General features: G+C 31.1%; 1 protein-coding gene across 1 annotated transcript in view; it reads left to right on the top strand.

The window, feature by feature from the left end:
• Positions 1-26050, top strand: part of Fancd2 — a 163485-nt gene that overhangs the window by 122706 nt on the left and 14729 nt on the right. The window contains exons 18-23 of the mRNA XM_075382103.1: positions 18-282; positions 5832-6077; positions 11344-11503; positions 16296-16499; positions 21739-21967; positions 25824-26013. Coding sequence (XP_075238218.1) covers positions 18-282; positions 5832-6077; positions 11344-11503; positions 16296-16499; positions 21739-21967; positions 25824-26013 — 1294 coding nt within the window. The remainder of the gene's footprint in view (positions 1-17; positions 283-5831; positions 6078-11343; positions 11504-16295; positions 16500-21738; positions 21968-25823; positions 26014-26050) is intronic.

Here is a 26050-nt window from a genome sequence, read left to right as displayed (position 1 = left end):
TTAAAATTATATTTCAGGAAAAAGAAACCTGGGAAGAAAAAAGAAAAAAATAATAAGAAGAAAAATAAAAACACTGAGAATCATGGATCACAAAAAAGCATCAATGAAATTGAAGGAAGTGACGATGAAGAAGAGGAAGATGAGGGAGAAAATAATACAGTAAACGTAGAAGGGGATAAAAAAGCAAATTTATCCCTTTATCAGAATTTTTTTAGAGAATTGGATATTGATGTATGGTTGTTACTGACTCAGCCTTTAACATTTACTCCTACTCGTATACAGGTATTTACATTTGTAGTCAATTTCTTTTTTTTTATTATGCCATTTAGAGGTCTGATTTTAAAATGAGTGAAAACATTGGGTTAAATCTGCCACTTTGCATTTATGGTTTTAACTGCAATGACTGCTTATACAAACATGAATCTACTTCCTGTCTGGAGTGTATAATATATTGGCCCCTAGGAGGGCTTCTGCTTATGATAGGGTTTGGTTTTCCTTTCTGAAAATTAGTACAGTACCAGTCTCTCAAGTACTGTTGTTGCAACTTTATTCTTTGCAGTGTTCTAGCTTTTTCTATGTACTTAATTTTTTTATTATATTCTCTTTTATTATTGCACGCTTATGTATTTGTTTGTAGAAAGTTATCTTTGATTGAGCCCAATAATTTGTTTACAATTCTTAGTGTAGAATTCTGTATTTTTTCATATTTTTAAGCAAAATCATTGAAAATTTTATCAAATATTCTTCTTTGTGCATAAAAGAATTTTAATATTTCTTTTTTAATATTTGCAGTTAAAATTTTAGAAATAAATAAAAATATACTTGATATTATAGCTTAGCTGGTGGAGTTAACAGATGTTTTCAGTTAGGTTACAGCAAAAAAACAAAATTTTAATATAAATACAGATTTATCATTTAAAAAAAAAAAAATTAGTTACAAAATATATAATTTCTCAATTGCATATCATTAATAATCTGAACAATTTACAATAAAATATTATGAGTGAAAGACAAGACAAAAGTCAGGTGTTTTGTAGCTTCATAATGAACATAACACAATGTAAACACATTGTGTTATGTAATTTAATCAAGCATAAAGCAGCTTAAGATATTTACCTTAAGATATTTACTGTGATATAAAAAATTAAAAAAAGTAATTTTAAATATTAAAGATTTGCATAGACAAAAAAATTTACAAGAACATCTCGTTTGATGTTTGGATGATTATTACAGATTATTACAAGGATCATTCAAATATAGACTAGAATTTGTTTATGTAGCTTTATTGATATTATACCTAACTCAGTTAGCTTATAGAGTTGAAGTAAACAGACTGCGCACATGTGATCAGGTGGCCAATTCACAAGCATCTCTTGTAAATCCTGATGCATATAAAAGAAACTATGCAACATTAATATTTAGTAACCACACTCTATTATATTTTACAAAAGTTATACATATATTCTAAATTTAAATAAATTAAGACATGTAAATGTCTCTGATCAATAAATATTTCTTACCTTGTTGGGCACATCATGATAAACCATGAGAATTTTATTCATTAAAATTGTTTATTGTTATGTAGTTTTTTGAGTTTTAAGAGTTATGAAATTGCCAATTGTCCACTTACAGTAAAATTTCACCAATATTTTAGATTAAATTTTTATAATAATAAACAAATAATAAATTCAATGCAGTTTTCATCATCTGATTGTAAGAAATTCTCAGTGATACAATGAGAGGGTCAGTTTTGTTTTCTGTTGTATCATCCAACTCCTAATAATTTGATTCAACAGTATCTGTTGCACGTTTTGTACAGTTTTTCCATTCCTGCTGGTCATTTTATTGATGGGTTTTAGGCATAAATTTTTAACATCAGATATTTTAAAAGTGGCATTTTCTGATGCTACATACGCTTTTGATTTGTTCCCAAATTAATTCAATTGTGTTGAGTTCACAATGATAGGGAGGTAATCAAAGAATGGTATTACCAATGGATCTTGCCAACTCATCAGTTTTATACTTATTAATATTATTTTTTATACATAAAACCCTTTGCAATAATTGGACCTTAAGTTCATCCTCTTCAAAAAATATCACTTTTGAATTAAGCCACATTTTGATATCATCCTTTACCAAGACAATAACCAAATTATCTTTCAGAAGAGGTAACACATCGCTAAACCATTTCTCAAAAGACATGTGTTCATCTTGTTATGATTGTCTTCTATAGTTTTAGATTAAAAAATCCAAAGACCACCATTGACAAACCCTGTATCACTGCAGAAATGCATTATTATGAGACACCTTAACCCAATGGAGCCTTATTAGTGGTTGATAACCCACACAAAAAGGCTTCTTTTGATGAATTCACAGCCTTATCTTTCCAATTGGAACTTTTTGTGTGACCTTTGTAGACCCATTTCATCTACATAATATATTCTACAGCCTTCTTGCCTCTTTTTCTTTATTTCAGTGAGGTAATGTCTTCACCATATAATGGTATCAACCCTGTTAATTCAAGCACTTTCCAGCCCCTTTTTTGTTGCATTTAAAATTCATACTTTTGAAAAATCTGTAAAACGCTGTTCTTCGGAAATCTGGTGATTGTTATTGCCATTTAAAACTGTAACATTTCGTCTGTTGTAGGCAGTTGGTTTTGAATCATTTATTTTTATACGAATTGTGTTTTTATTGAAATCGTCAACTTTTTCTTCTGTTGACCTGCAGGGTTTTGTTTTCTTAGGAAATCATAACTCATTAGTAGATTTTATACACGCAAATCAAATTGTACTGTGAAGCAGCTCAGTTTCCAGTTATGTTAGCAGTTTTATTAATGACATCAGAAATCAATGCCGTTGGTTTACTCTGTAATTCAGTTTTGTAAACATTTAAATGATGTGCATTTTTACACAACTTAAGCGCTTTTCTCACAGCCTTTATCTTTGTAGATGATATCCTTGTAGGTAATAATCATGCACTATTATCAGCTGAATCATCATACATGATATTATATAAATGTTTGATTACATGACTACTGTATGACAGTTATACGGTGACTAATACATGAATAATGATTATAGTGTTGTATATAGATATGGCCACATTGTGAATCGGCACTGATACATGATTCAGCAGAATCATGACAAGCTCGCGTAAAAAAAATGTTTATTCTTTACTCTATTAGCTAACTGAATAAAATATAAATAAAATTACTAATAAACTTTTTTTTTTTTTTTACATAGTTCCCTTCAATAGAAATTTCTCCATCATATGTGTAGCTTCCTGATCCCCTCATAAAAAAAAAACAAGATGGCTCTCACAACAACCAGTTGCGTAACATGGTACCACCTGCTCAGACATTCTGGTACTGTTGTGGAAACGACCTACAGGTGTGGCTGGTCAGTGCTCCCCTCCACACATATCCAATTAACTACCTGCAGTGCCCCACCACATTCTCTGTTCTTACTCAGGCTGGCAAAATTCCAGTTTATATTTGAATGACTCATATTAATACTTTATATTCACACAGTGTTTCAGTTTAGGATGGCTATTCAGCATTTACATTCAACGGGTGTTTTTAACTATCTATGTTCAATTTAATTAAAAAATAGAAATATTAGTTTAGAAATCATAAAAGAAAAAAAAAAAGCTTTTCATAGAGATTTAAATTGCCACAAAAAAAATTGCTAATGTTAAGCACGTACTGGGTGGCCCAAGATAAACCAAACTGGACGTGGGAGAGGAGAAACCGAAAAGCATTAGTGTATTCAACGTAGCAAAAAGCAATAACATTTTGAATGCCACACAGTGAGTTGTGATACACATTGACTTTCAGTGGTGAGAGGGGAAAAGCACAGCAGGGGGAACATGACTCATCCTGTTGTGAAGGAAAAGCAGTTGAGATAAAGCCAACCACCAGTGCTTACATACAAATATATCACTGATGAAGGATTCAGAATATTTATTTTCAAGGAATATTATGCATAGGGCAGATCAGTCAAAGGAGTGCAAGTAAAATTCCATGCATAGTTCAGCAGTGATCCACCTGCCAAGTCATCCATATACGAACTCTTAAAGAAGTTTGAGCGAACTGGATCTGTGCTTGATAAGAAACATTAGTATCCACCTGTGAAAAACACTGAGGCACAGAAGGAAGATCTTTACCAGTGAACAACATGCCAGTCCATCGTAATGTAGAGATGCATAAATTATCTGTTATTGTACCCTTTTAGTACTCATTTTATTTTTTTTAGAAACAAAAATTCTAATATAATATTTGAGAAATATAGAAAGTGTTTTTTATGGCTTTTCATCAATCAGTTAGAGGTTACTTCTTGTGTGAGACACATTGTTTTACTCATGAAATTTTAACATTTTTAGTTCCTTATATTTTAGCAAGATAGTAGTAGTATCCTACAACTTGAAATATCATTACAACTTGTAAAAAAAAAAAAAAATGTTTTACTGTTATCTGTTATTAAATAAATATTGTAGTCTGAAGCAATTGATAATATAATTCTTTATGAGAGATAAATTAGAGTTGGAACTGTTAGGCATTATCTTCAGCAGACTTCATTTGAAACTATTGAAATTGTTCAAAATAGTTTTTTTTAATATTTTTGCTGTAAGTTCAGTAAAAGTTCAGTTTAGATCACAAAATTTATTTCATGTAAAATTGTTGCAGAACAATAATTATATGATATGTTCATCTTAATATTTGTTTTTTTTTTTATTCAATATGTACATCTTTGTATATTTTCAACATATTTTTACATACATACATGTATTTTTTATTTTTTAAGATTCATGTTTACAAATGATAGATTGACTAACTACACTCTCGTACATTTGGTTTACTAAGTATCCTAGAAGGTGATATAGCAATTTATTTTATTCTTTTTAATTTAATTTTGTTAAAAATAGAGTTGAGTAGGTAAACAAATACCAGGAAATAAAATCATTTGATATTCAAAAGTGCATTTAATGGTAGTTTTTGTCCCTGTACAGAGCAGTAATGTAATGTTATGTTGTCAGATTATAAGTTATGACTAATTGCTACATATTTTATAACAACTGGTAAGAGCCGATATGTATTTTGTAAATTAATTTATGAGAACAATTTTAACAATGTGTTACTATATGATAAAACATATTTCCAATGGTGTCTTGTCTCAAAGCAAAAAGATAACATGTAAAACCCTCTGTTATGCAGTTGATGTTTGCATTTATCACTTAATGGTATTTATTTTAAGAAATGTGGTTCCAAATTATCACATTTTACACATGATGTACCATATTTATTTTAGAAATACATTTTTTGAAGCGTAATATACATTATAGTGATCAGAAGATTCAAAAATTGGCAACATCTTCCCTGTATATGCCAGGTATCAAATAATTTATATCAAAAAATAGTTTTATATGAAGCCATTTTAGTACTTTTCCATCATGAATCTAATTAATGGATGATAAGCACATTTATTATTTTCCAGAGATCATAACATTCTTCTTTGTTTTGAAAACTCATATTTGAACTTCCTGCATAAGTAATTGCTGTTGGTTCCATTAAATTCAATTATGGGAGAGTACATTTTCCCATAAAATGTAATTTTTTTTTTTAAATTAGGCAAAAGGTGAGCTGATGAAAACGTAAGTATTTAGTAAAAGTAGTTAAAAGTATTAACTACTTTTAACCTTAATAGATTTCAGAAAATTAATTTAGAAAACACCTTGAAATGTTACTTAGGTTTTTAACCTTGAAATTAACTTTGTATTTTGTGTATAGCCAACTATACTAATTATATTTATTGTTTATTGTAATGTTTCAGGATGGTAAATTTACAGATGAAATGGGTCCATCAGAATTACTATTTATATTAGATGATTTTGTAAGGAAACTTGAACACAAGTTGCCAAGTTCTATGAAAAGATTATCTAATTTTAAGTCAAATTCAACATACCATGTCGGGTTTGAGAGTATTGATGCTTTTGATGAAATAGTAATAATAAAAAATACTATCACATTACTTGGAAATTTAACTACTTACTTGGAGAAAACTTTTGAATACACACAGGTTGGTATTTTGTGAATATATGTTTGTATTATTTTTAAACTAATCAAATACTTATTTTCAATTACTACTATGATATTCCTCCTACAGTTAATGTATTGTAAATATGCTACAGGATTAATATGTTGTGTTAATGTAGTTATGTAATGTTATTTAAGTCTTGTTTGAGGAATGTATCTAGTTTAGTTTATTGCATTTATTATTATTAGTCTAGTTTATTATTATCTGCGTGTTATTGTTATTCTATTAATTATGATGAATATCTATGAATTCTGATGAACTGTTGAGAAACATATGAATCTAATTTTACCTCGTGAAATAAATTAATCTAATTTAGGAGTTATAAATATTGTTCATGTGGGAGTTTGAAATCCTATGAGAAGACATTAGTTGCTTCCATTATGAATGGAAAAAGTGAAACTAAGGAGTGTTTTAAGAAATGAGACAGTAGCTGTTTCAGTTATTGAAAGTAGCAGCTAATTGATGGCTAATGCAATCTGAACATTAAACACTTAAAAAATTATCTTTTTTAGGCTATTTTTGGGTTGAAAGCGGTAAAAAACTGTAAACTTATTTGTGTAGGAAATCTGTTCATACATTTATTGCTTCATTATAATTTTTTCTTTTAGATATTAAATTTAGGGTGAAGCAAATATTTTTATGTTAAATTTGAAAGCTCAGTGAAAAATAGAATGGAATAAAAGATACATTGAGTAATTAAATTACTGATAATAATCATTATTGTAGCTTTGTTTATAGCCAGATTTAACTAAGATTGCTGATGTTTGACATTAATTTTGTAACATTTTTATTTTCTGTTGCTAAAGGTGTAAGCACACTGTATTTTTGGGATGGTAAGAATTATGCCATACACAGTTCAACAGCAAAATTATCAGCATAAGTTAATAATACTTAACTTATTTGTTTTAAAATCATTGATCACTTTTTTATTTTACTCATGTTTTCCTTTGTGTTTATTGTAGTGATAGTGGTGGTTTTTTTTGTCTTCAGTCGTTTGACTGGTTTGATGCAGCTCTCCAAGATACCCTAACTAGTGCCAGTCGTTTCATTTCAGTATACCCCCTACATCCTACATCCCTAACAATTTGTTTTAGATATTCCAAACATTGCCTGCCTGCACAATTTTTCCTTCTACCTGTCCCTACAATATTAAAGCTACTATTCCAGGATGCTTTAATATGTGGCCTATAAGTCTGTCTCTTCTTTTAACTATATTTTTCCAACTGCTTCTTCATCAATTTATCGCAACCTCTTCATTTGTCACTATATTCACCCATCTGATTTTAAACATTTTTAAATAGCTCCACATTTCAAAAGCTTATAATCTTTTCTTCTCAGGTACTCCAATCGTCCGAGTTTCACTTCCATTAAAGCTACACTCCAAACATATACTTTCAAAAATGTTTTCCCAATGTTTAAATTAATTTTTGATGTAAACAAATTGTATTTCTGACTGAAGGCTCGTTTTGACTGTGCTATTCAGCATTTTATATTGCTTCTGTTTTGTCCATCTAGTAATTCTACTTCCATAATCTTTTCCTATTTTTATATTCAGTGGTTTGTTTTGTTGTTTATTTTTATGAGGTAGTTCTTGTGAAGGACTTCATCCATGCCGTTCATTGTTTCTTTTAAATCTCTTTTACTCTCAGCTAGGATTACTATATTAGCAAATCGTAGCATCTTTATCTTTTCACCTTGTACTGTTACTCCAGATCTAAATTGTTCTTTAACATCATTAACTGCTAGTTCTATGTAAAGATTAAAAAGTAATGGGGTTAGGGAACATCCTTGTCAGAAGACTCCCTTTTATATTACGGCTTCTTTCTTATGTTCTTCAATTATTCCGATTGCTGTGTGGTTCCTGTAAATGTTGGTGATTGTTCTTCTATCTCTGTATTTGAACCCTAATTTTTTTGTAAAATGTTGAACATTTTATTCCAGTCTACGTTATCGAATGCCTTTTCTAAGTCTATAAATGCCAAGTATATTGGTTTGTTTTTCTTTAATCTTCCTTCTACTATTAATCTGAGGCCTAAAATTGCTTCCCTTGTTCCTATACCTTTCCTGAAACCAAATTGGTCTTCTCCTAACACTTCTTCCATTCTCCTCTCTATTCTTCTGTACAGAATTCTAGTAAAGATTTTTGATGCATGACTAGTTAAACTAATTGTTCTGTATTCTTCAGATTTATCTGCTCCTGCTTTCTTTGGTATCAACATTATAACTTTTTGAAGTCTGACGGAACTTTCCCTTTTTCGTAAATGTTACACACCAGTTTGTATAATCTATCTATCTCTTCCTCACCTGCACTGCGCAGTAATTCTGCAGGTATTTCGTCTATTCCAGGAGCCTTTCTGCCATTCAAATCTTTTAATGCTCTCTTAAATTCAGATCTCAGTATTGTTTCTTCCCTTTCATCCTCTTCGACTTCCTCTTCTGCCTCTATAACACCATTTTCTAATTCATTTCCTCTGTATAACTCTTCAATATATTCCACTCACCTATCGACGTTTCCTATCGTATTATGAATTGGTATACCATATTTCTTTAACAAATTATTAGATTTTAATTTATGTACCACAAAATTTTCCTTAATTTTCCTGTATGCTCTGTCTATTTTACCAATGATCATTTCTCTTTCCACTTCTGAACACTTTTCTTTAATCCACTCTTCTTTCGCTAATTTTTACTTCCTGTTTATAGTATTTCTTAATTGTCAATAGTTCCTTTTACTTTCTTCATCTCTAGCATTCTTATATTTTCTACATTCATCCATCAGCCACAATATATCCTCTGATATGCAAATTTTCTGTCAGTTCTCTTTATTCCGCCTAAGTTCGCTTCTGCTGATTTAAGAATTTCCTTTTTAACATTTTCCCATTCTTCTTCTTCTACATTTTCTACCTTATCTTTTTTACTCAGACCTCTTGCGATATTTTTCTCAAAAATCTTCTTTACATCCTCTTCCTCCAGCTTCTCTAAATTCCACCGATTCATCCGACTCCTTTTCTTCAGATTTTTAAACCCCAATCTACATTTCATTATCACAAAATTATGGTCGCTATCAATATCTGCTCCAGGATAAGTTTTGCAGTCGAGTTGATTTCTAAATCTTTGCTTTACCATGATATAATCTATATGATACCTTGCAGTATCACCTAGCGTTTTCCATGTGTATATTCTTCTATTATGATTTTTAAAATAGGTGTTGGCAATTACTAAATTATACTTCGTGTAAAATTTCATAAGTTGGTCCCCTCTTATTCCTTTTGCTCAGCACACATTCACCTTTTTTATGTGTTTAATTGCTTCATCAATTTCTTTGTATACACACTACTTCATCATCATCATCATCATCATCATCATCATCATCATGAACACTTGTAGGCATACAGATATTAACAATTGTTGTCAGCTTAGGTTTTGATTTAATCCTTATTACAATGATTCTGTTGCTATGCATTTTGAAATACTCTACTCTCTTCCCTGTCTCTTGTTCATTATGAAACCTACTCCTGCCTGCCCTTTATTTGAAGCTGTGTTAATTATTCTAAAATCACCTAACCAAAAGTCAGTTTTCCTCATCCCACCAAACCTCGCTAATTCCTACTACATCTACATTTAATCTATACATTTCCCTCTTTAAATCTTCTAACCTACCCATCTCTTTTAGACTTCTAACATTCCACACTTTGGCTTATAGAATGTTTTTTTTTTTTTTTAATTTTCTGGTGACTTCTTCCTTAGTAGTCCCCACCCATAGATCCAAACATGGGACTAGTTTACCTCTGGAATATTTTACCAAAGAAGGTGCCTCTATCTTTGTTATAAAAATACAGAGAGTTACTTTTCTTGGAGAAAAAGCAGCTGTAGTTTTCCATTGCTTTCAGCTGCGCAGTACGCAGAAGATTGAGTGATGTTGATATGGCCGTTTAAGTCCTCCTGACTTACGTCCTTAACAACTACTGAAAAAGCTGCTGCCCTCTTTTAGAAATCATTCCTTAGTCTGACTCTCCACAGAACCTCTCCGATATGGTTGCACCTTTGGTCCAGCTATTCTATATCACTGAGCACTCAAGCCCCTTCACCATTGGCAAGGTCTCATGATTCATATAAAGAGAGTGGTGGTATAAATGTTTAATTGGGTTTTAAATGTACAATGTGTTATCTTTGGGTTGTTATTTTGTTTTTATATCAAAGATATGACATATAGCATGTGGCATATGGTCCTTAGAAAGCCTTGATTTTGTTCAATTTCATCCAGCTATACAGCAGATTCTATGAAATTGGTGGTACCATGTGGTGTCTCAGTTTCTTTTAAAAAACTGATCCTTCAAAGAAATTCTCTACTGATAATGGATCCCAAACTCTGATTTTCAGCGGGTTCATAGGCTCTTCATAAGTAGCATGCAAATATGTAGCTCAAATAATTTTGAAAGTTTTAATTTCTAATATTTTAATACGGGTTTTTAAGTTTTAAGTACATTTTAAACAAATTATGAAAAAATCATGCTTCATTTTCAGCTGTTTTTTAAAAACTCATTCACAGTAAAAAAAATTTTTTTAATATTTTAGATCTTAAGATAATTTATTAAAAATTGGGACTGAATCATTGTGGTCCAATGTCATAAGTTGAAGTATTTTTCTACATAACAAGTTGTCTATTCCTCATTAAAATTATATTGTCCTGAAAAAAATAAATAAAAACCAATAATTCTTGGATTAAATTTGGATAATTTAAAAATTTGGTTAAGATGTGCATCAGGTACGATTAAATCTACAGTCAGTAGAACTTTCACTTATAAGGTAGTACTTATTAAAAAACATATTACTGAAATACTAAACAGTGAATTCCTTGCCACTACTTTTATGTGATTGTTTTTTGCCATTACAGCACGTAAAATTAATTCGCCTTAAGATACTGCTTTTACTGTGTTTCATTAGTCAAAATACAAAAGAAAATTAAAAAAATAATCCTTTTTTCATACCTTATCGAACATAAGTCATGGTTAAATTAAGGAAACTGAATTTCTGATGGCTAATTGTAAATCTATTTTTAGTCTTTGAAGAATGTTATTTTACAATGTTTCTAATTTCATTAGTTGATGCCTATTCTGTTCATAGTTTGTTAAAGTCATATGAGAGTGAGAAAGTGCAATAATTAAATGTGTCTGTTATTTTATTAAGATTTTTTTTCTCTGTTGTATGTGATATTGTTATCTATATAATTAAATTTTTAATTTTATAGAATCTATTAAAAGAAAACGATGAAATATTAGATTCACCTGCTATGTTTTTACCTGGGCCAAATGCAGTGAAACACTGTCAACATCATATCCTTTCCATATTTTCTACAGTGTTTTCTTGGCATGGATTTAAAGATGGATCAAACAACAAGCTGTTTCTTGGTAAAGAAAATTTTTTTTTCTTGATTGATTACATTAAATTTTTTAACTTCATTATAGAATATTTTTTTGATTGTTTTCCCAAAAAAATTTATTATAGAATTGTTTGTTTTGGTTCATTAAGTTGCTGATAACTTCTGCATTAGATCTAATTCTTAACAAGTACTCTTCAAAAGATTATAGAAAAATATACTCATAGATGATTTCAGGTGATGATAATGAATGTTATTGGATCAGTTACATAATATTTAACCAAAAATTTCTAAAAGCAAGTTTTAGAAATGTACACAGAGAGAAATTTAGGTATCAGTTTAAAGTTTGTTGTGGTGAAATCTGAAGAAAGGTTGGAGCGGTTCTAAGGTAAAATAAAGATTTTTATCCTGCAGTTTACTTTGTTTGAATTTACTTAAATTACAAAAAGTATATAAGTATTTCTCAGCATACCGATGTGTGTTACGCTCTTTAGCCATCTTTCTTTTCTAATGTGAATTTTACTACCCATGATGACCAATTTTATGCCTGTTCTCTGAGCATGATACGTCGATTGTATTTTATTTCTGAGTGATATTTTATCATTTATTATATTTTTTTAATAAAAATGAGTGAAAGAAATAACAAAATTAAGTGATGAAACTATGAATATTTTTGTGGATTCTGGTGGTGATATTTTTGCAGCAATGAAGGGCATTAATGGATTAGATAAGAATAAGGATTCTATTAGCAATAGAATTCTAATAGATTCTAATAGCAATATAAAAAAACGAGTAAAACAATGTATGTATACTTGCACTATTATTTTACTTATTCACTGTTATTTACTTATTTTTTCATTATTATTTTTATTTTAATTTATGTAATAGTATAGATGAGCAGAATTTAGTACTATCTGCACATTGTAAAAATGAAAATGATTTAACATGTAAATCAGTTGATCAGATTATGCGTTTTAACTAAATCGATACCAACTTCTAAAAAATTATCTTCCTTCAGAAAATAGTTTTAAGAAAAATCATTAATACATTCCAAATCATAATTAATTATGTAAACAAGAAAATGCAATCTAAACAGAATTTCTAGTCTTCCAGTATAATTTATTGTATTGTTAATTTATTAGCAGACTACTTCAAACAATCTGAGCTTGAATTTTTTCAATTATTTCTCTCTTATAATTTTTTTTTTTACAGTTCCAGTAATTGTCGGTGAGATAAAAGCTTTCATTTGATCGAGGAGTATGTTTTTAAATCCTAAACATAGATTGCAAACTATTTTTTTTCTGACAGAATAGCCTTTTTTAAAAATTTTTTTTATATGTTAATTATATTGGGCTTTTCATTTGTCTCCTTCAGTCTTGATGAAAGTTGCCAAATCAGAGATCATAAATTGTTGTTTGTTATCATAATGAAAAATTCATGGACTGTTATATACCATCTTATTACTCGTCTATTGATGAAGACATACGAGGTGTAATTGGAAAGTTTTAAGACTTGGTTTGTAATTTCAAAACGTCAGTACTTAGAGGCTATTGTGATGGATTTCCTTCAACAACTTCTGACTGAAAACACCAATTCCAATGGTGTTTGTACTTTTGGAGCATTTTCATTCTTAAGAACCCTTTCATATTTGTCTGGGTGTCTTCATTTGAATCAAATCAGTCCCTTTCAGCAAAAATTTCAATTTAGGAAATAGGAAGAAGTCAGCAGAGGCTAAACCAGGGGAATAGGGGGATTACGGAAGCATAGGAATTTGTAATTTGGCCAAAAATTTCACAATCAAAAACACTTAATAAGTTGATGCGTAGTCTTATTGGAGGACCCAATTCTTGTCTTGCGCCAGAATGTAGGCCATTTCTTCCACACAAATGCTGAAGGACACTTTTATAGTATTCCTGGTTGACTATCTACTCTTTTTTTTTGGAGGTGGGGAAACTCCATTTATGGGCGCTGAAGCAGAGTCAGACACGCTAATAGGTTCTGCAAGCTGTTACAGAAAATGCGTATGTATTCCTGTGCACTACCGACTAAACCTCCACCCCTGGTGACCCCACCTCCTGGGAAACTGCTAATAAAGTATTACTTCAGGAGGGGGCGTAAGCGCCCACATACACATTCGGTCTCCACAAACAAACATCATCCATATTAGACCACTATATGCACACCCTGCAAACCACAAATGCCTAAAGGAGGAAAGCATCTAGAAAAAAATAGCACACCTAAGGTACTAAGACGTACCACACACATTTATACATTCATACAATCAAGCCAACACATGCAAGCGTACAGCAATCATGAAGACATGGCCACAAGACATAACTTATCCACCAAAGCATACTCAACAGTTAATTAAATTTCCACAATCTCACCCAGAGTACACAAACACCACCTACCATTTAACACACACACACAACTCAACTACTTACAAACTTATTACTTACCGACATGACCATCAGCCATAATCACTAAAAACATGAACAATGCTCTCAGGTACTGGGAGTGGAGTGTCCACAGCCTCATCGCACCAAAGCAACCCTCCCTCATGCTCGAGAGGGCTCCCAAGGCACTCAGCCTTGGAAGCCCTGTCCAACCAGGCACCTTCTGATGCCCCATTTCCTTTCAGGCCGTGCAAATGCTCGTTGGCTCCTACGAGTTTTTTTCTGTGTTACTAAGTTCTAAAACTTTTCTATTGTAATTTCCAATAATAGCCCACTGCTTTTCACCCTGAAGCATTATCTGCTGAAAATCCTCAGGTCTGAACATTTCCACCCAATCCAGGGCATCTAGCATGCACCTCTGCACATTCTGGAACCTCATATAACAAAAGAAAACATGGTACGGAGTTTCCTCCACATCGCAGGCCAGACAGCAGTCTGAATGGTCAAGAGCAAACCTAAAATGATACGACCTGTAACCTTCATGCCCAGCCAGGAATTGCATAAGACTATAATCAATTGATTCGTGTGTCTTACTGCAACTCCTTACATTCCCAATCAGTCAGTAAGTCCACCAAACTTTCTCACACATCCCACCCTTCTTGCCAAGTATTCATCAACTCTTGTAAATTGGCCACAATCAATCTCTTCTTCTCTGAAGAAGGAAGTATCCTTAATTCTCTACACTTCCTTCTGTGAGCAATTAGCAGGTCAGTTGGCATAACACCTGCCAGCACAGCACCTCTTTAGCCTCTCTTGAGATGATATGATAAACTAATGAAATCCAGAGGCAACATCTCCTATGCAGCGCAACAAGTATTCCCATATACCTTTTATAGCTCTGAACATCTGCCCAGATCTCTGCCCCATATAAAAGGGAAGAATACTCCACACTTGATAATAACCTCTTCCTGAGTTTTCCAGGCCCCCTGGTGTTCGGAAGTAAGATGGCAACCGCATGCATTGTCCATGATGTTTGATAAAGTTAATGATGATTGATACCCATAGAATCAAAGAAAATTACCAATATTGTCTTCACATTCAGTTGGCTTTGTCGCGCTTTTTCAATAACAGTGAACTTGGAGCCTTCCACTGCAATGATTATGTCTTTGTTTCTGGATCATACCCATAAAACCATTATTCATCACCTGTAATTACCCTATTTAACAAATAAGAGTCAGTTTCGGCATGATCATTCAGTTCTTGGAACACTTCAAGTCACTGTTGTTTTTGCTGGTCTGATAACAATTTCAGAGTGAATTTCACAGACACTTGATGTATGTTCAGATCTTCAGTTAAAATTGAGTGAACCACGTAAAAACTTAATTCAGTTCATCAGCCATCTCCCTAATTGTAAGTCTACAGTCAGACCCCCCGCTATATCACAAACTTTCACAATGTGTTTATTGGTTTTTGAATTGAAAGGCTGGCCAGACTTAGAGGTCTTTTTTGACTGATTTGGAGCCATGTTTGAATCTCTTGAACCAGATAAAAACATTTGCCCGGCTCAGAAATTTATTTCCAAAAGCTATTTTTTTTTTTTGAGTTCATAAGTCTCTGAAGCTGATTTTCTAGTTTTCAAGCAAAATTTGACACAAATTTGTTGTTCCATTTTTCCATCCATTTTGCGAAATCGGTAATCTACCAAGAATTTAAAAAACATTTCACTCATTAGGATGCCACTCTCTGCTGAAAAAAGATATCACAATGATTTTTTCAGGATGCTTCAAGGACAAAACAAGCATACACACTTTTTTGGAAATTTACAAATTTCATTTTATTCAAAAGTCCAAAGAATTTATTTTTGCCAGGGAATTCAGAGAGAATTGATATAAGCAACATATATTTTGATATTAAGATACTTTTCAAGGAGTGTGGTTACCACAACACAAGAGTGGATAATCATAATGCTGTTTTAATTTTGTTATTGTTTATTTTGCTGACAATGTTGTCATCTATTTTTCTACAACCCTTTATTATAAGAAAAATTACTAAATGGTTAACAGAATGTTGTACTACATTAAACTTAATGAAATTGAGGGCAACAAAGCAATAACAGTTTATAAGGGCAAATTAACAGATAATTAAAGTGTGATTAAAGCTTACTATAAAGAAATTAAACAATGCCTTGCTTTTGGAATAAAATTGATATTACTATACAAGGTTTTTTATTGTTAATTTTAGACACATAGAGAAGGTTATTAAGTTGTTTTACAAAGAAATTAAAATGCCTTAATTTCTTAAGTAATTCATATGGATAAATCCTAGTTTTAATTTAGATATAACAAACATAATTTCATATCAAATGTAAGTGTTTGATATGTTGTATATTATTGATGTCCAGAATATAAAATCCTGCTATGATTTTAGATGGTTTGCAGAAGATAGCCAGCAGAATTATATCACCAAATTACAAAGTTACGAGTAAAGCAATTGCTGTTAGGGATGTGTGTAACTTTCTTTCTGAATGTGCTTCTAAAATACTTGATATAAAAACAGCAGCAGTCATTGTTTCATTGATGAAGACGCTAACTGATAATTTTGACAGTGAGAAGTCAACCCTGCCACTAATCAGTAAGTCAGTTAATAAAATAATTATAAGTTATAATTCTATTATTATAAATTGTATTTATTGATGAATAATCTTTAATGTATACTACTTGAACTGTGTTCACCAAAAAAAGACTTATTTTGAACTTTAAAAAAAAATTTTCAGATGTTTAAAATAATTAAAAAAATAACATTAGATTAGAAATATAATCTCTTTATAATTTTAAATTTAAATGTAAAATAATAACCAATAAATAGTTTATGAACAGAACAATTTATTTGTTATTATACATTTAATTTATGAATATTGTTGTTGACTGATTGTCATTTATGTGATATAGGTAAATTGTTTGATATGTACGATGTGTGGTGGAAAAGTAATGAGACTGGCAACACTGGGAGCGATCTGGCACTGATGGAGGCTCCACCTTCACATAGCTTGTGTGTCAGCTACTCACAGATGCTCAGTGAAAATTTAACCTTGTGCAGTAACTATGCATCCTTAGAGAACGTGATAAGTGAAGTTTTTTTTTGTAGTGTGTTATGAAAATGGAATGGCAAAATTTGGAGCAATGGTGTGCTCTCAGATTTTGTGTTAAATTGGTGAATCTCCAAGATTGACCTACATAAATTTGCAACAAATCGTTGGGGAACATTTCTTATCAAGAGCACAAGTTTTTTGGTGGCACAAAGCATTTTTAGTGTGTTAAATTTAAATCGTTTTACCCTTCATCAGATTTTGACTCAAGATTTGGGCATGAGAAAGGTGTGTGCTAAGTTGGTGGCAAAAAACCTTTCCATTGAACAGAAACACAATCAGAAGAATGTATACCTTCTTGACAGAATTGAAAATGACCTAGATTTCTTCAGTTGTGTGATCACTGGTGTTGAGTCATGGATTTTCAAGTATGATTCAGAAACAAGATGTGAAAGTCAAGATTGGCACACTGACACTTCTTCTCTTCAATCAAAGAAAATTCAAACGAGTAAATCAAAAATCAGGACCATGATGATGTGTTTTTTTGACAGTGGGAGATTGTTCATACAGAATTTATGCCCAAGGACATACTGTCAACCAAGTTGTTTTTATAAAGAAGTCCTTGAAAGATTCAGAAAAAAGGTCATTTTCATGTCAGACTAGACATTTCAAACACTTGAATTATCCACCATGAGTGTTCCCTGTCACTCGGCCATCTCCATCAACAAGCTTTTGACGAAAGGGATTCCAGTGGTTCCTCTGACCTCCTATTCACCTGATTGTAGTCCCCAGGATCCCAGGATTAAAACCCACTTGAACATTATTTTTAAAACTCATATTATTTTGGTTCTGTTGAAGACATCCAAAGAAGCATAACCAAGGAGCTGATGGCAGTTCCAGTTGAAGCCTTTCAGCATAATTATCAAGAATGGAAACAACACCTCCACCAATCTATAGCTGTCTAAGGGAAATATTTTGAAGATGATAACATTGGTGCATAAAAATAAAATAACATTTTTGGAAAAAATCCATCTCATTACTTTTCTCCTACACCTCATATTTTGTAAAAATTGATAAGGCTATTTTGGAATTGCTACAATGTAAACACACCACCCAGGTATATTACCCTTTTCCTTATGTAGTATAGTAAAAATAAAGGTCCTACTTGAAAGAGATATTAATGTTATGCTTGATATGAACACTTTTGTTTCCAAGAAATGTTAATCTAGAAATATTAGTTTACATAGATATTTTCTATAGTCAATCATATACTTCTTTAGATGATATAGTTAAGAGAGCAAGCATAACACAATTTATTATTAAAAAATCTGATGTGAACATCACATGGCTTCCTTGCACACCTGTTAAATTACATATACACATTTTTGCTGCAGTTCATTTAAATTTATTTCATTTGAAAGTGAGATACAGTCTTCCAATTATTTAATATGCCAGCCTCTGTGGCACAAGTGGTAGCATCTCGGCCTTTCATTCGGAGGTCCTGAGTTTGAATCCCGGTCAGGCATGGCATTTTCACACATGCTACAAATCATTCATCTTCATCCCCTGAAGAATGCCGAACGGTGGATCCGGAGGTTAAAAAAAAATTCCTTAATAAAAGTGGACAGTTACACAATTTCTAAAATACTAATTTTTATTAACATCAAATATTTATATAGTTATTAATTCAACAATCTTACCTGAAATATTAGGTTAGAGTAAAAGCCCCTTTATTACTCTTTAAATAAATGTTAGTCTTATTTGCATCTAATACTATGTTTTTTTAAATTATTATGATATAGCCATCAACTCACTGAAAACAAAAACAAATCAATAGAAGGTTACTAAATTTTATAGCAATATTTATTATCAAGTAGACTGAAACAAATGCATAAATAAAAACAATACATTCTAAACTATAATTTTCAGTTAACATTAAATAATCAGATGTTTCACCAGATCTGATGTGGACATCACATGACTTCCATGTACGCCTATTAAATTACATATACACATTTTTAAAAGTATATAAAATTTTATTTCACTAATAACTTCTGATTTTTTTTCATATATATATATATATTTTTTTTTTTTTTGCTATTATTGAATTATTTATTGTAAAACTTTTTTTATAAATCAATATATTCAGAAATGAAGTAAGATTCAAACCGATGTGCCTTCCCCTTGTAAGATTAATATATTTCATTAATTAAAATTTTATTTGGGTATAACTCTGGAACCAATGAAAATAAATACCACTTATAGTATATCATTGAAAAGCTTTCAATGAGGGCTTATTGCAGTTAAAAAGTTCAAAATTCAATTTTTTTTAATTTTGGTTTTTTTGGACACTTTTGGTCCAGTTGATTGCAATCAAAAGGGGAGGTGCACAACTAGATATTAAAACAGCTTAAATCCAAAATTTCTCAACATTCTACAGCTAGTTATATGAGATACATACATACATACGTATGTGCATATATCACGCCAAAACTAGTCAAAATGGATTCAGGGATGGTCAAAATGGATATTTCTGTTGAAATCTGAAAACTGAAAGTTTTCATGATCACAATACTTTCTTTACTTTGTACAAGGAAGTAAAAAAGTGTTATACCATGTTTAAAAAATCAAATTTTTCCCCATGTAAAATTTTATCCCACTATTATAAATTGCAGATAATATTTATAAAGATGTGATTGCCATAAATGTAATTAAAATAGTAATCATCGCATATTATCTGTAGAAGGTTTACTTCTGTTTATACCATGGTAGTGCATGGAGTTTTCAAGTTATTTTATTCAAAATTGTTTAAATTATTACATTTATTTGTTATACAACTTTTGTATATACAATTCTAAAATGATTGAAGAAGGTGCTGTACAACGGCCATCGGAAAGTCTTGACCTGATAAAGAAAATAAGATTTTTTAATGTAGTAACCTTGCAATTTGATACATGTAGACCAATGATGTTGTAGGCTTTTATAATATGATTTATTCAATTCTGCAAAATATTTGATTGTCTCAGCTTTGATCTCATCATTTGATGTGAATCTTCAAGCAGCGAACCATTTCTTCAGGTTTGGGAGAGGAAGTAATCACTTGGAGCCAAATCCAGTGAATATGGCACATGTGGAAGTATTTTTGAAGTGTAGGTCATAGAGTTTTGCTCCAACCTGAGACTTGTATGCAGTGCATTGTACTAAGTTGCTCCAGCAATGAAGCTTAATATGGTGGTGATGGCCTTACCTTTTTCCTGGTAGCCTGCGAGCACCACACCATGAGAATCCCCAATAAAATCACAGCTAAGGTGTTTCCTGTTTTGTGTAAGATGAAACAGTTTTTGCTTTCTTTGGTGTACATTCATCTTCTCGCAGCCCCTGTTTGTATTGCTATTTGGTCTCTGGTATGCAATGGTGAATTCATGTTTCATCACTAAACATCAAAGAAACTCAACAAAATCCTGTTAAAAATAAAGTGAAGTTTTCAGACAAGTGTGTTTTTGGTTGACTTAACAAATCAAATGCCGCACCTATCAAGCGAAAGGCATTTACATACCCAAAACACGTAAAATATAGTGGACATATTCCATCGAGATGCTTGAATTGTCTTGTATACCTTGAGTTGATTATTATTAAGACATTGTGGATTTTTGTGTCAGTCTTAATGGTCTTGTTTGTAGCGTTCCGTGCAGTTATCTTGAAACCATGTATGATTTTGTTTTAATTCAGCAACTCACTTTTTTATCATCAAAAGCAAACGGGAAAATCTTTTAAAGTTGGAATTTAATGCTTTTTAATCGTGGTTTAATCTTTAACTGTTAATACTTTATAACAGCTAAAACTTCAGGTATATGCATTTTTCAGAAATTGTCAAACTTGTTTGCTTTACTTGACTCACAAACCAGGAATTAAATACATGGGTCTGAAACTTCGCAGTATGCCATGCAAATGATCATATGTGATAAATATCATTTAGTCATACTTGCATAATCTCTATCTCAGACCACTTTCTGAGTGACCCTGGTACTTTGTTTAAAATGAAACAAAAACAAATGTATTATATGAATTTATTATGTCACCAGAGAGGAGCAGGAGATACCTTGAGATTATTGGTGGTTTTTTAAATAACCATTTAGTAAGTCAGCTGCAGTTGCTATCAGTAACAGTCAAGACTAGCATCCACCTCTCAGTAGGTTGGCTTTGAAAAGAGCTGGTTGGTGTGTGAGCTAGAGTAGATTATACAAACAGCTGGAAAACTTGAAAGTAATTCTAAAAATAAATGTTTAAGCCCACCCCAGTTGGTGGTTGGAGTTGGAAGCTTGACTAAGATGGTCAGAATTAACTTTTAAATGGTTCTAAAAAGAACTGTTTTGGTTCAACAACTGGTAAATAGATCAGGCCATGGGAGCTTGACTAAGGCTGTCAACTGGTGAAGCGGCCAAGCTCCTCGTTTTTAAGTGTTTTCTCCTTCTTCTTTTTCTTCCTGTGGTGTAGTCTCTGTCTCTCTGCACTGACTACAGAAGCCCCCTTTTTTATAGGTGCCAGACTGCAATATAGGGCTTCGACAATCTTGTTTGGCAAAGTTAGCTCTTGGTATTGGTCATAGTAACTGATTCTGACCAGTTGTAGCTTAATCCTTTCTCAGCTGAGAGCACAGTAAAATAAAACTGGTAATCTTGACAGCTATTAAACTGTAACATTGAGGATTATTTTTTTTATTTTAATTTCATAAGATTTGTGAAGTAGTGTTTTTCATAACAAACTTGGATCTATTATTTGTTTCAGGTAAGTTATCATATAAATTCCTTAGCCAACCATGGTTTGACTCAAAAGGAATTAAGGAACAAGGTTCCTTATTTAACAGGCAATTAAATATGCTTCTTCAAAATTTCATTAGTTGCTCTGAAAATCAGCTTGAAGACTTACGTAAAATAACTGTTGACATAGAAAATGACGTCTGTGATTTATCATCGGATAAGGATAGCCATTTACAGACTTTCCCAGTTTTCAATCGGTAATTATTCAGTAATCATCATTATTTAGTAATTCTGCAGGACTGGAATGTAGAAAATGATAGTGGTTTTTAATAAAAAAACCTGTATTACTATATAATGGTTTTTATTGACACATGACTCCCAATATAAGTAGACATTTAGTGCTATGATAGAGTAGGATTCTATAGAAAGTAGAAGAACTATTATATGTTATTTTCAAAAACATCATTTTACAATCATAAAAATTGTTATAGCGATGTCATCGATGTGCTAGAATTATTTTTTTATATTAATCACTCTTGTACAGTAGAAACTTATTTATAATCCAGAACAGAGCTGTATGAATGTAAGTACTTTTCTGATAAACAGTTTAATATATTACTATTTGTTATGTTTTAGATACCATCTGTTAATTAAATTCATTTGTACTGTAATTCATGTGGTATCTTTAGAGGTTATTTTTGTTGCACTTTTCTTTTTTTTTACTGTATCTTTGGTTTATATTCTTTGGATACATTTTTGAGAATTTTCTGTACTTTTATGTAGTTATGATTTTTATACACGAGGTGTGATTAAATAACAAGACTAATGCTGTAAAATATTTTATTTTAAATTTATACATATTTAATTTTTGTCCCCTTCAATATACATCCCTCCTCTATCCCTACAACACTCCATGCAAAATTTCCATTGTTTGAAACAGTGCTGGAAGTCTTCTTCTGTAAGCTCTTTCATGACATGTGCTGCTTTTTCTTTCACACCTTCAAGGGTCTGAAATCTTGTTCCTTTTAATACAGATTTGACCTTGGGGAACAGATAAAAGTCATATAGTGCCAGGTCAGGCGAATAAGGCGGATGGTCTAACACTGGGATGTTATATTGGCTAGAAACATCTTAACAGAAAATGCAGTGTGAACTGGTGTGATGCTCTGATGAAGAAACTATGACTTGTTCTTCCACAGTTCGGGTCGTTTTTTTTCTTAGTTTTTCACGAAGTTGAGCAAGGACCCCAAGGTAGTAATGTTGATTAATAGTATGACCTTCAGGAATCCAGTGAAAGCATACAAACCCATGAATATAAAAAAAAACAATTATCATCACTTTGAATTTTGATCATCTTCATCTTCTCGGCCACCTTGGAAATGCTTAAACCACTCAAAAACCCATGCTTGTGATAAATATTCATTGCCATATACTTTTTTTAATAAAAGATAAGTTTCATGAAATTTCATGAAAATTCTTTGCTCTTATAAAACACTTATCATTTTTTCGGCAAAACAAAAAACAGATGTTATCCTAATGAAGGCCATGGCCAGACTAATATGTCTACAGAAACTGGAGTGGTAATAATCAAAAGAGAAAGCTTCATACTATACAGCTGTCAGTCATACAAATTTGGCGCAAAAGTAGTTCTTCTGTAGCAGCATTAGTCTCATTATTTAATAGCCACACCTCATATTCCTGTTGAATAGATCTGGTAACGATGTTTGTTTTTTATGAATTCAGTAATTTAAAGTTAGTAAAAAACATAAAAAATTTTGTTGACAAAGCAAAGAAATTATATACACTGCTAAAATTTATGAAAGAAGAAATTATCTTCAATAAGTACAAGAAATCAGATGAAAATTTCCTTATACCATTGCAACAAGTTCATCTTCATTACAGTAAATATGCCTGTGCTGTAACATGCATAAAAAATGAACCTTAAGACATAGTTTAAGAGGGGTGGCCAAGTTTTAATACTCCAAATAAAAATTGCAAGAGAGAGAAACCTATAACTGCGCTTCACAGTTTTAAATCATCAGCTGCTATAAGAATCACTAAGGAGAAACAAATACACAGTATTTACTTCACTAAGAAAATATTACAGACCTGAAAAGTTACAAAATAAACTTGAACATCATTCAGGGTAGCATGGTGGGGGAAAAAATTAAAGATTATATTAAACTATTTAAAATTTAACTGTTTGACAACAATTTGTAATGGAGAATTGTTGCTTGAAAGAGGAAATTTTGCCATAAAAAGGATTTCTTACTTGAAAGTATAAAAGATATTGACAATAAGAGATATATAATTTATATCGATGGAAATTATGTTTAACTAAACATTCAACCAAAAATGTTGTAGTAGGGTGGAAGAAATGATAGAGTCCAACCACCAGGTCAAAGGTGAAAGAGTTATAATTTAAGCAGAAGGAAGAAATTATTTAGTTTCTGATCCCATATTAACGTGACCACTTACTCAAAAATGGGTACTACAATGAAAATATGAGTTAACAGAATTTAAAAAAATGGGTTACAGAAAATTTATTAAAACTTACAATTTAATAGCCTACTAATATTGAGAACATGGCATATCGTTGAATTAAAATTAAAAAAATTCCAACTATGGCAAGCTGTAAACTAGTAATGGAATGCAAAAAGATTGGAATATTTCCTTTGAAAAATCATTGTTCAAGGGTGAGTTACTTCGATTTTATAACCTTTGAATCAAGATGGTAACTTCTCTTGACATTTAACAAGAACACAGTCATTCTTTCTTAGACTGCCTCCTTATCACACACACTTGAATCCAATTAATCTCATTTGGGAAATAATAAAAAACTGCATGACCACTTCAAGCTTCTTAGGCATAAGGGATTAGTTTCATTAAGAAAAGGTTGCTTCTATGGATGTTGATATGCGATCAGAATGTAGCCAGCATGTTATTGAAATTGAAAATGACTTCTGGAGTAGGGCTGATCGATTGATTACCTTCCTGAATGCTGAAAATAATGGTGTAATAGTAAGTGATACTGAACATACGGTCCCTTTGGTCAGAGTATCTCGAGTTAAAAAAATGCATAAAAGTTTGTTGCATCTATGAGCGCAATATAAATCCAATATTTTTATTGTTTAATTTTATTTTAATAAAATTTATATAAATAAATTTAATTGAAACAATTGATTTAATTTTAGTAAGTTATAAATTTAAATTAAATTCTATGGAATTTAATTTTGCCATTAATTTATAAATATTTGTGCTGAAGTTTATTTTTTATTATAAAACTATAGTTTATGGCATAGAAATTAATGAATGGGTAATAGCAGAATGGGTAATATACTTTCCCTTGAAAGGTAGGCAGCTGTTTTCAAGTTATAGCGCAGGACCAATACAATGCATAACTATTTTAAGCAGCTTTTGTTCTGTTACCAGATGAAGAAGATTAATAAAAAACTACCTTAACTTAGATTGGAAAGAGAATAATTAATGGAAAGACATCACATTTAAAAACATAATTACAAGGTAATGCGCTTATATGGTAGAAATGCATAATGTAACAAGAGGTAGATGCATCTGTGCTGAGGTTGAGTTGAATAATTTATACTACTTACTGTATTTTGTGTACTTTTTTCAAATATTATTTTTATATTTTTAATATTTTATGTATTTTTTAAAAAAATACATAAAAATTACATTTTTATGTATTATTAAAGTATTATTCTAGTGTTGTATTTGGAATTATTAAACTGGAAGAATTAAAATGTCTACATTAAAGCATTGAATTGTAATATTACTGCAAAAGATTCTTACACAATTACAACCCATCACTTGGATAAGTGATTTATGATCATTGCTGATCAAGCTATTCTTGACGCTACAGAACTCATTCAAATGCAATAAAAATTAAAATATATATATTTTTAATGGATTGAATGCACATGTTATTAATTTACTTTAGTCATTGGAGTTTATATAATGGCACTCTTAGGAGTGGTGAACTATAGTTAGGATAGTTACTGAACTATATTTGGACTAACAGCCTGTTATGAGACAAATATTATTTAAAAATAAAATAAATATGACATTCTTAATTGCTTATATTTATTGTTGCAGGAGCAATATTAATTGGTATATTGATGGTGTGCTAAAAGGTATGGAGACTACTTTAAAAACCTGCATTGCACGTAATGGTTTATCTAAGGATCGTTTTAAAGTATGGTCAAAGATAATGGATTATTTGGTTGCAGTTAACAACATTGTAAAAAGTAATGATAACAGGATTGTGCTGAGAGTATTTGTAAAGGTAATAATTTCTGATAAAGCGTATTAATATAATCATC

The sequence above is a fragment of the Lycorma delicatula genome, chromosome 1, assembly GCF_047948215.1.
Source record: "Lycorma delicatula isolate Av1 chromosome 1, ASM4794821v1, whole genome shotgun sequence".
Lineage (NCBI taxonomy): Eukaryota > Metazoa > Arthropoda > Insecta > Hemiptera > Fulgoridae > Lycorma > Lycorma delicatula.
The sequence above is the reverse complement of the archived record's forward strand: the minus strand, read 5'-3'. Positions and strand labels throughout refer to the sequence as shown.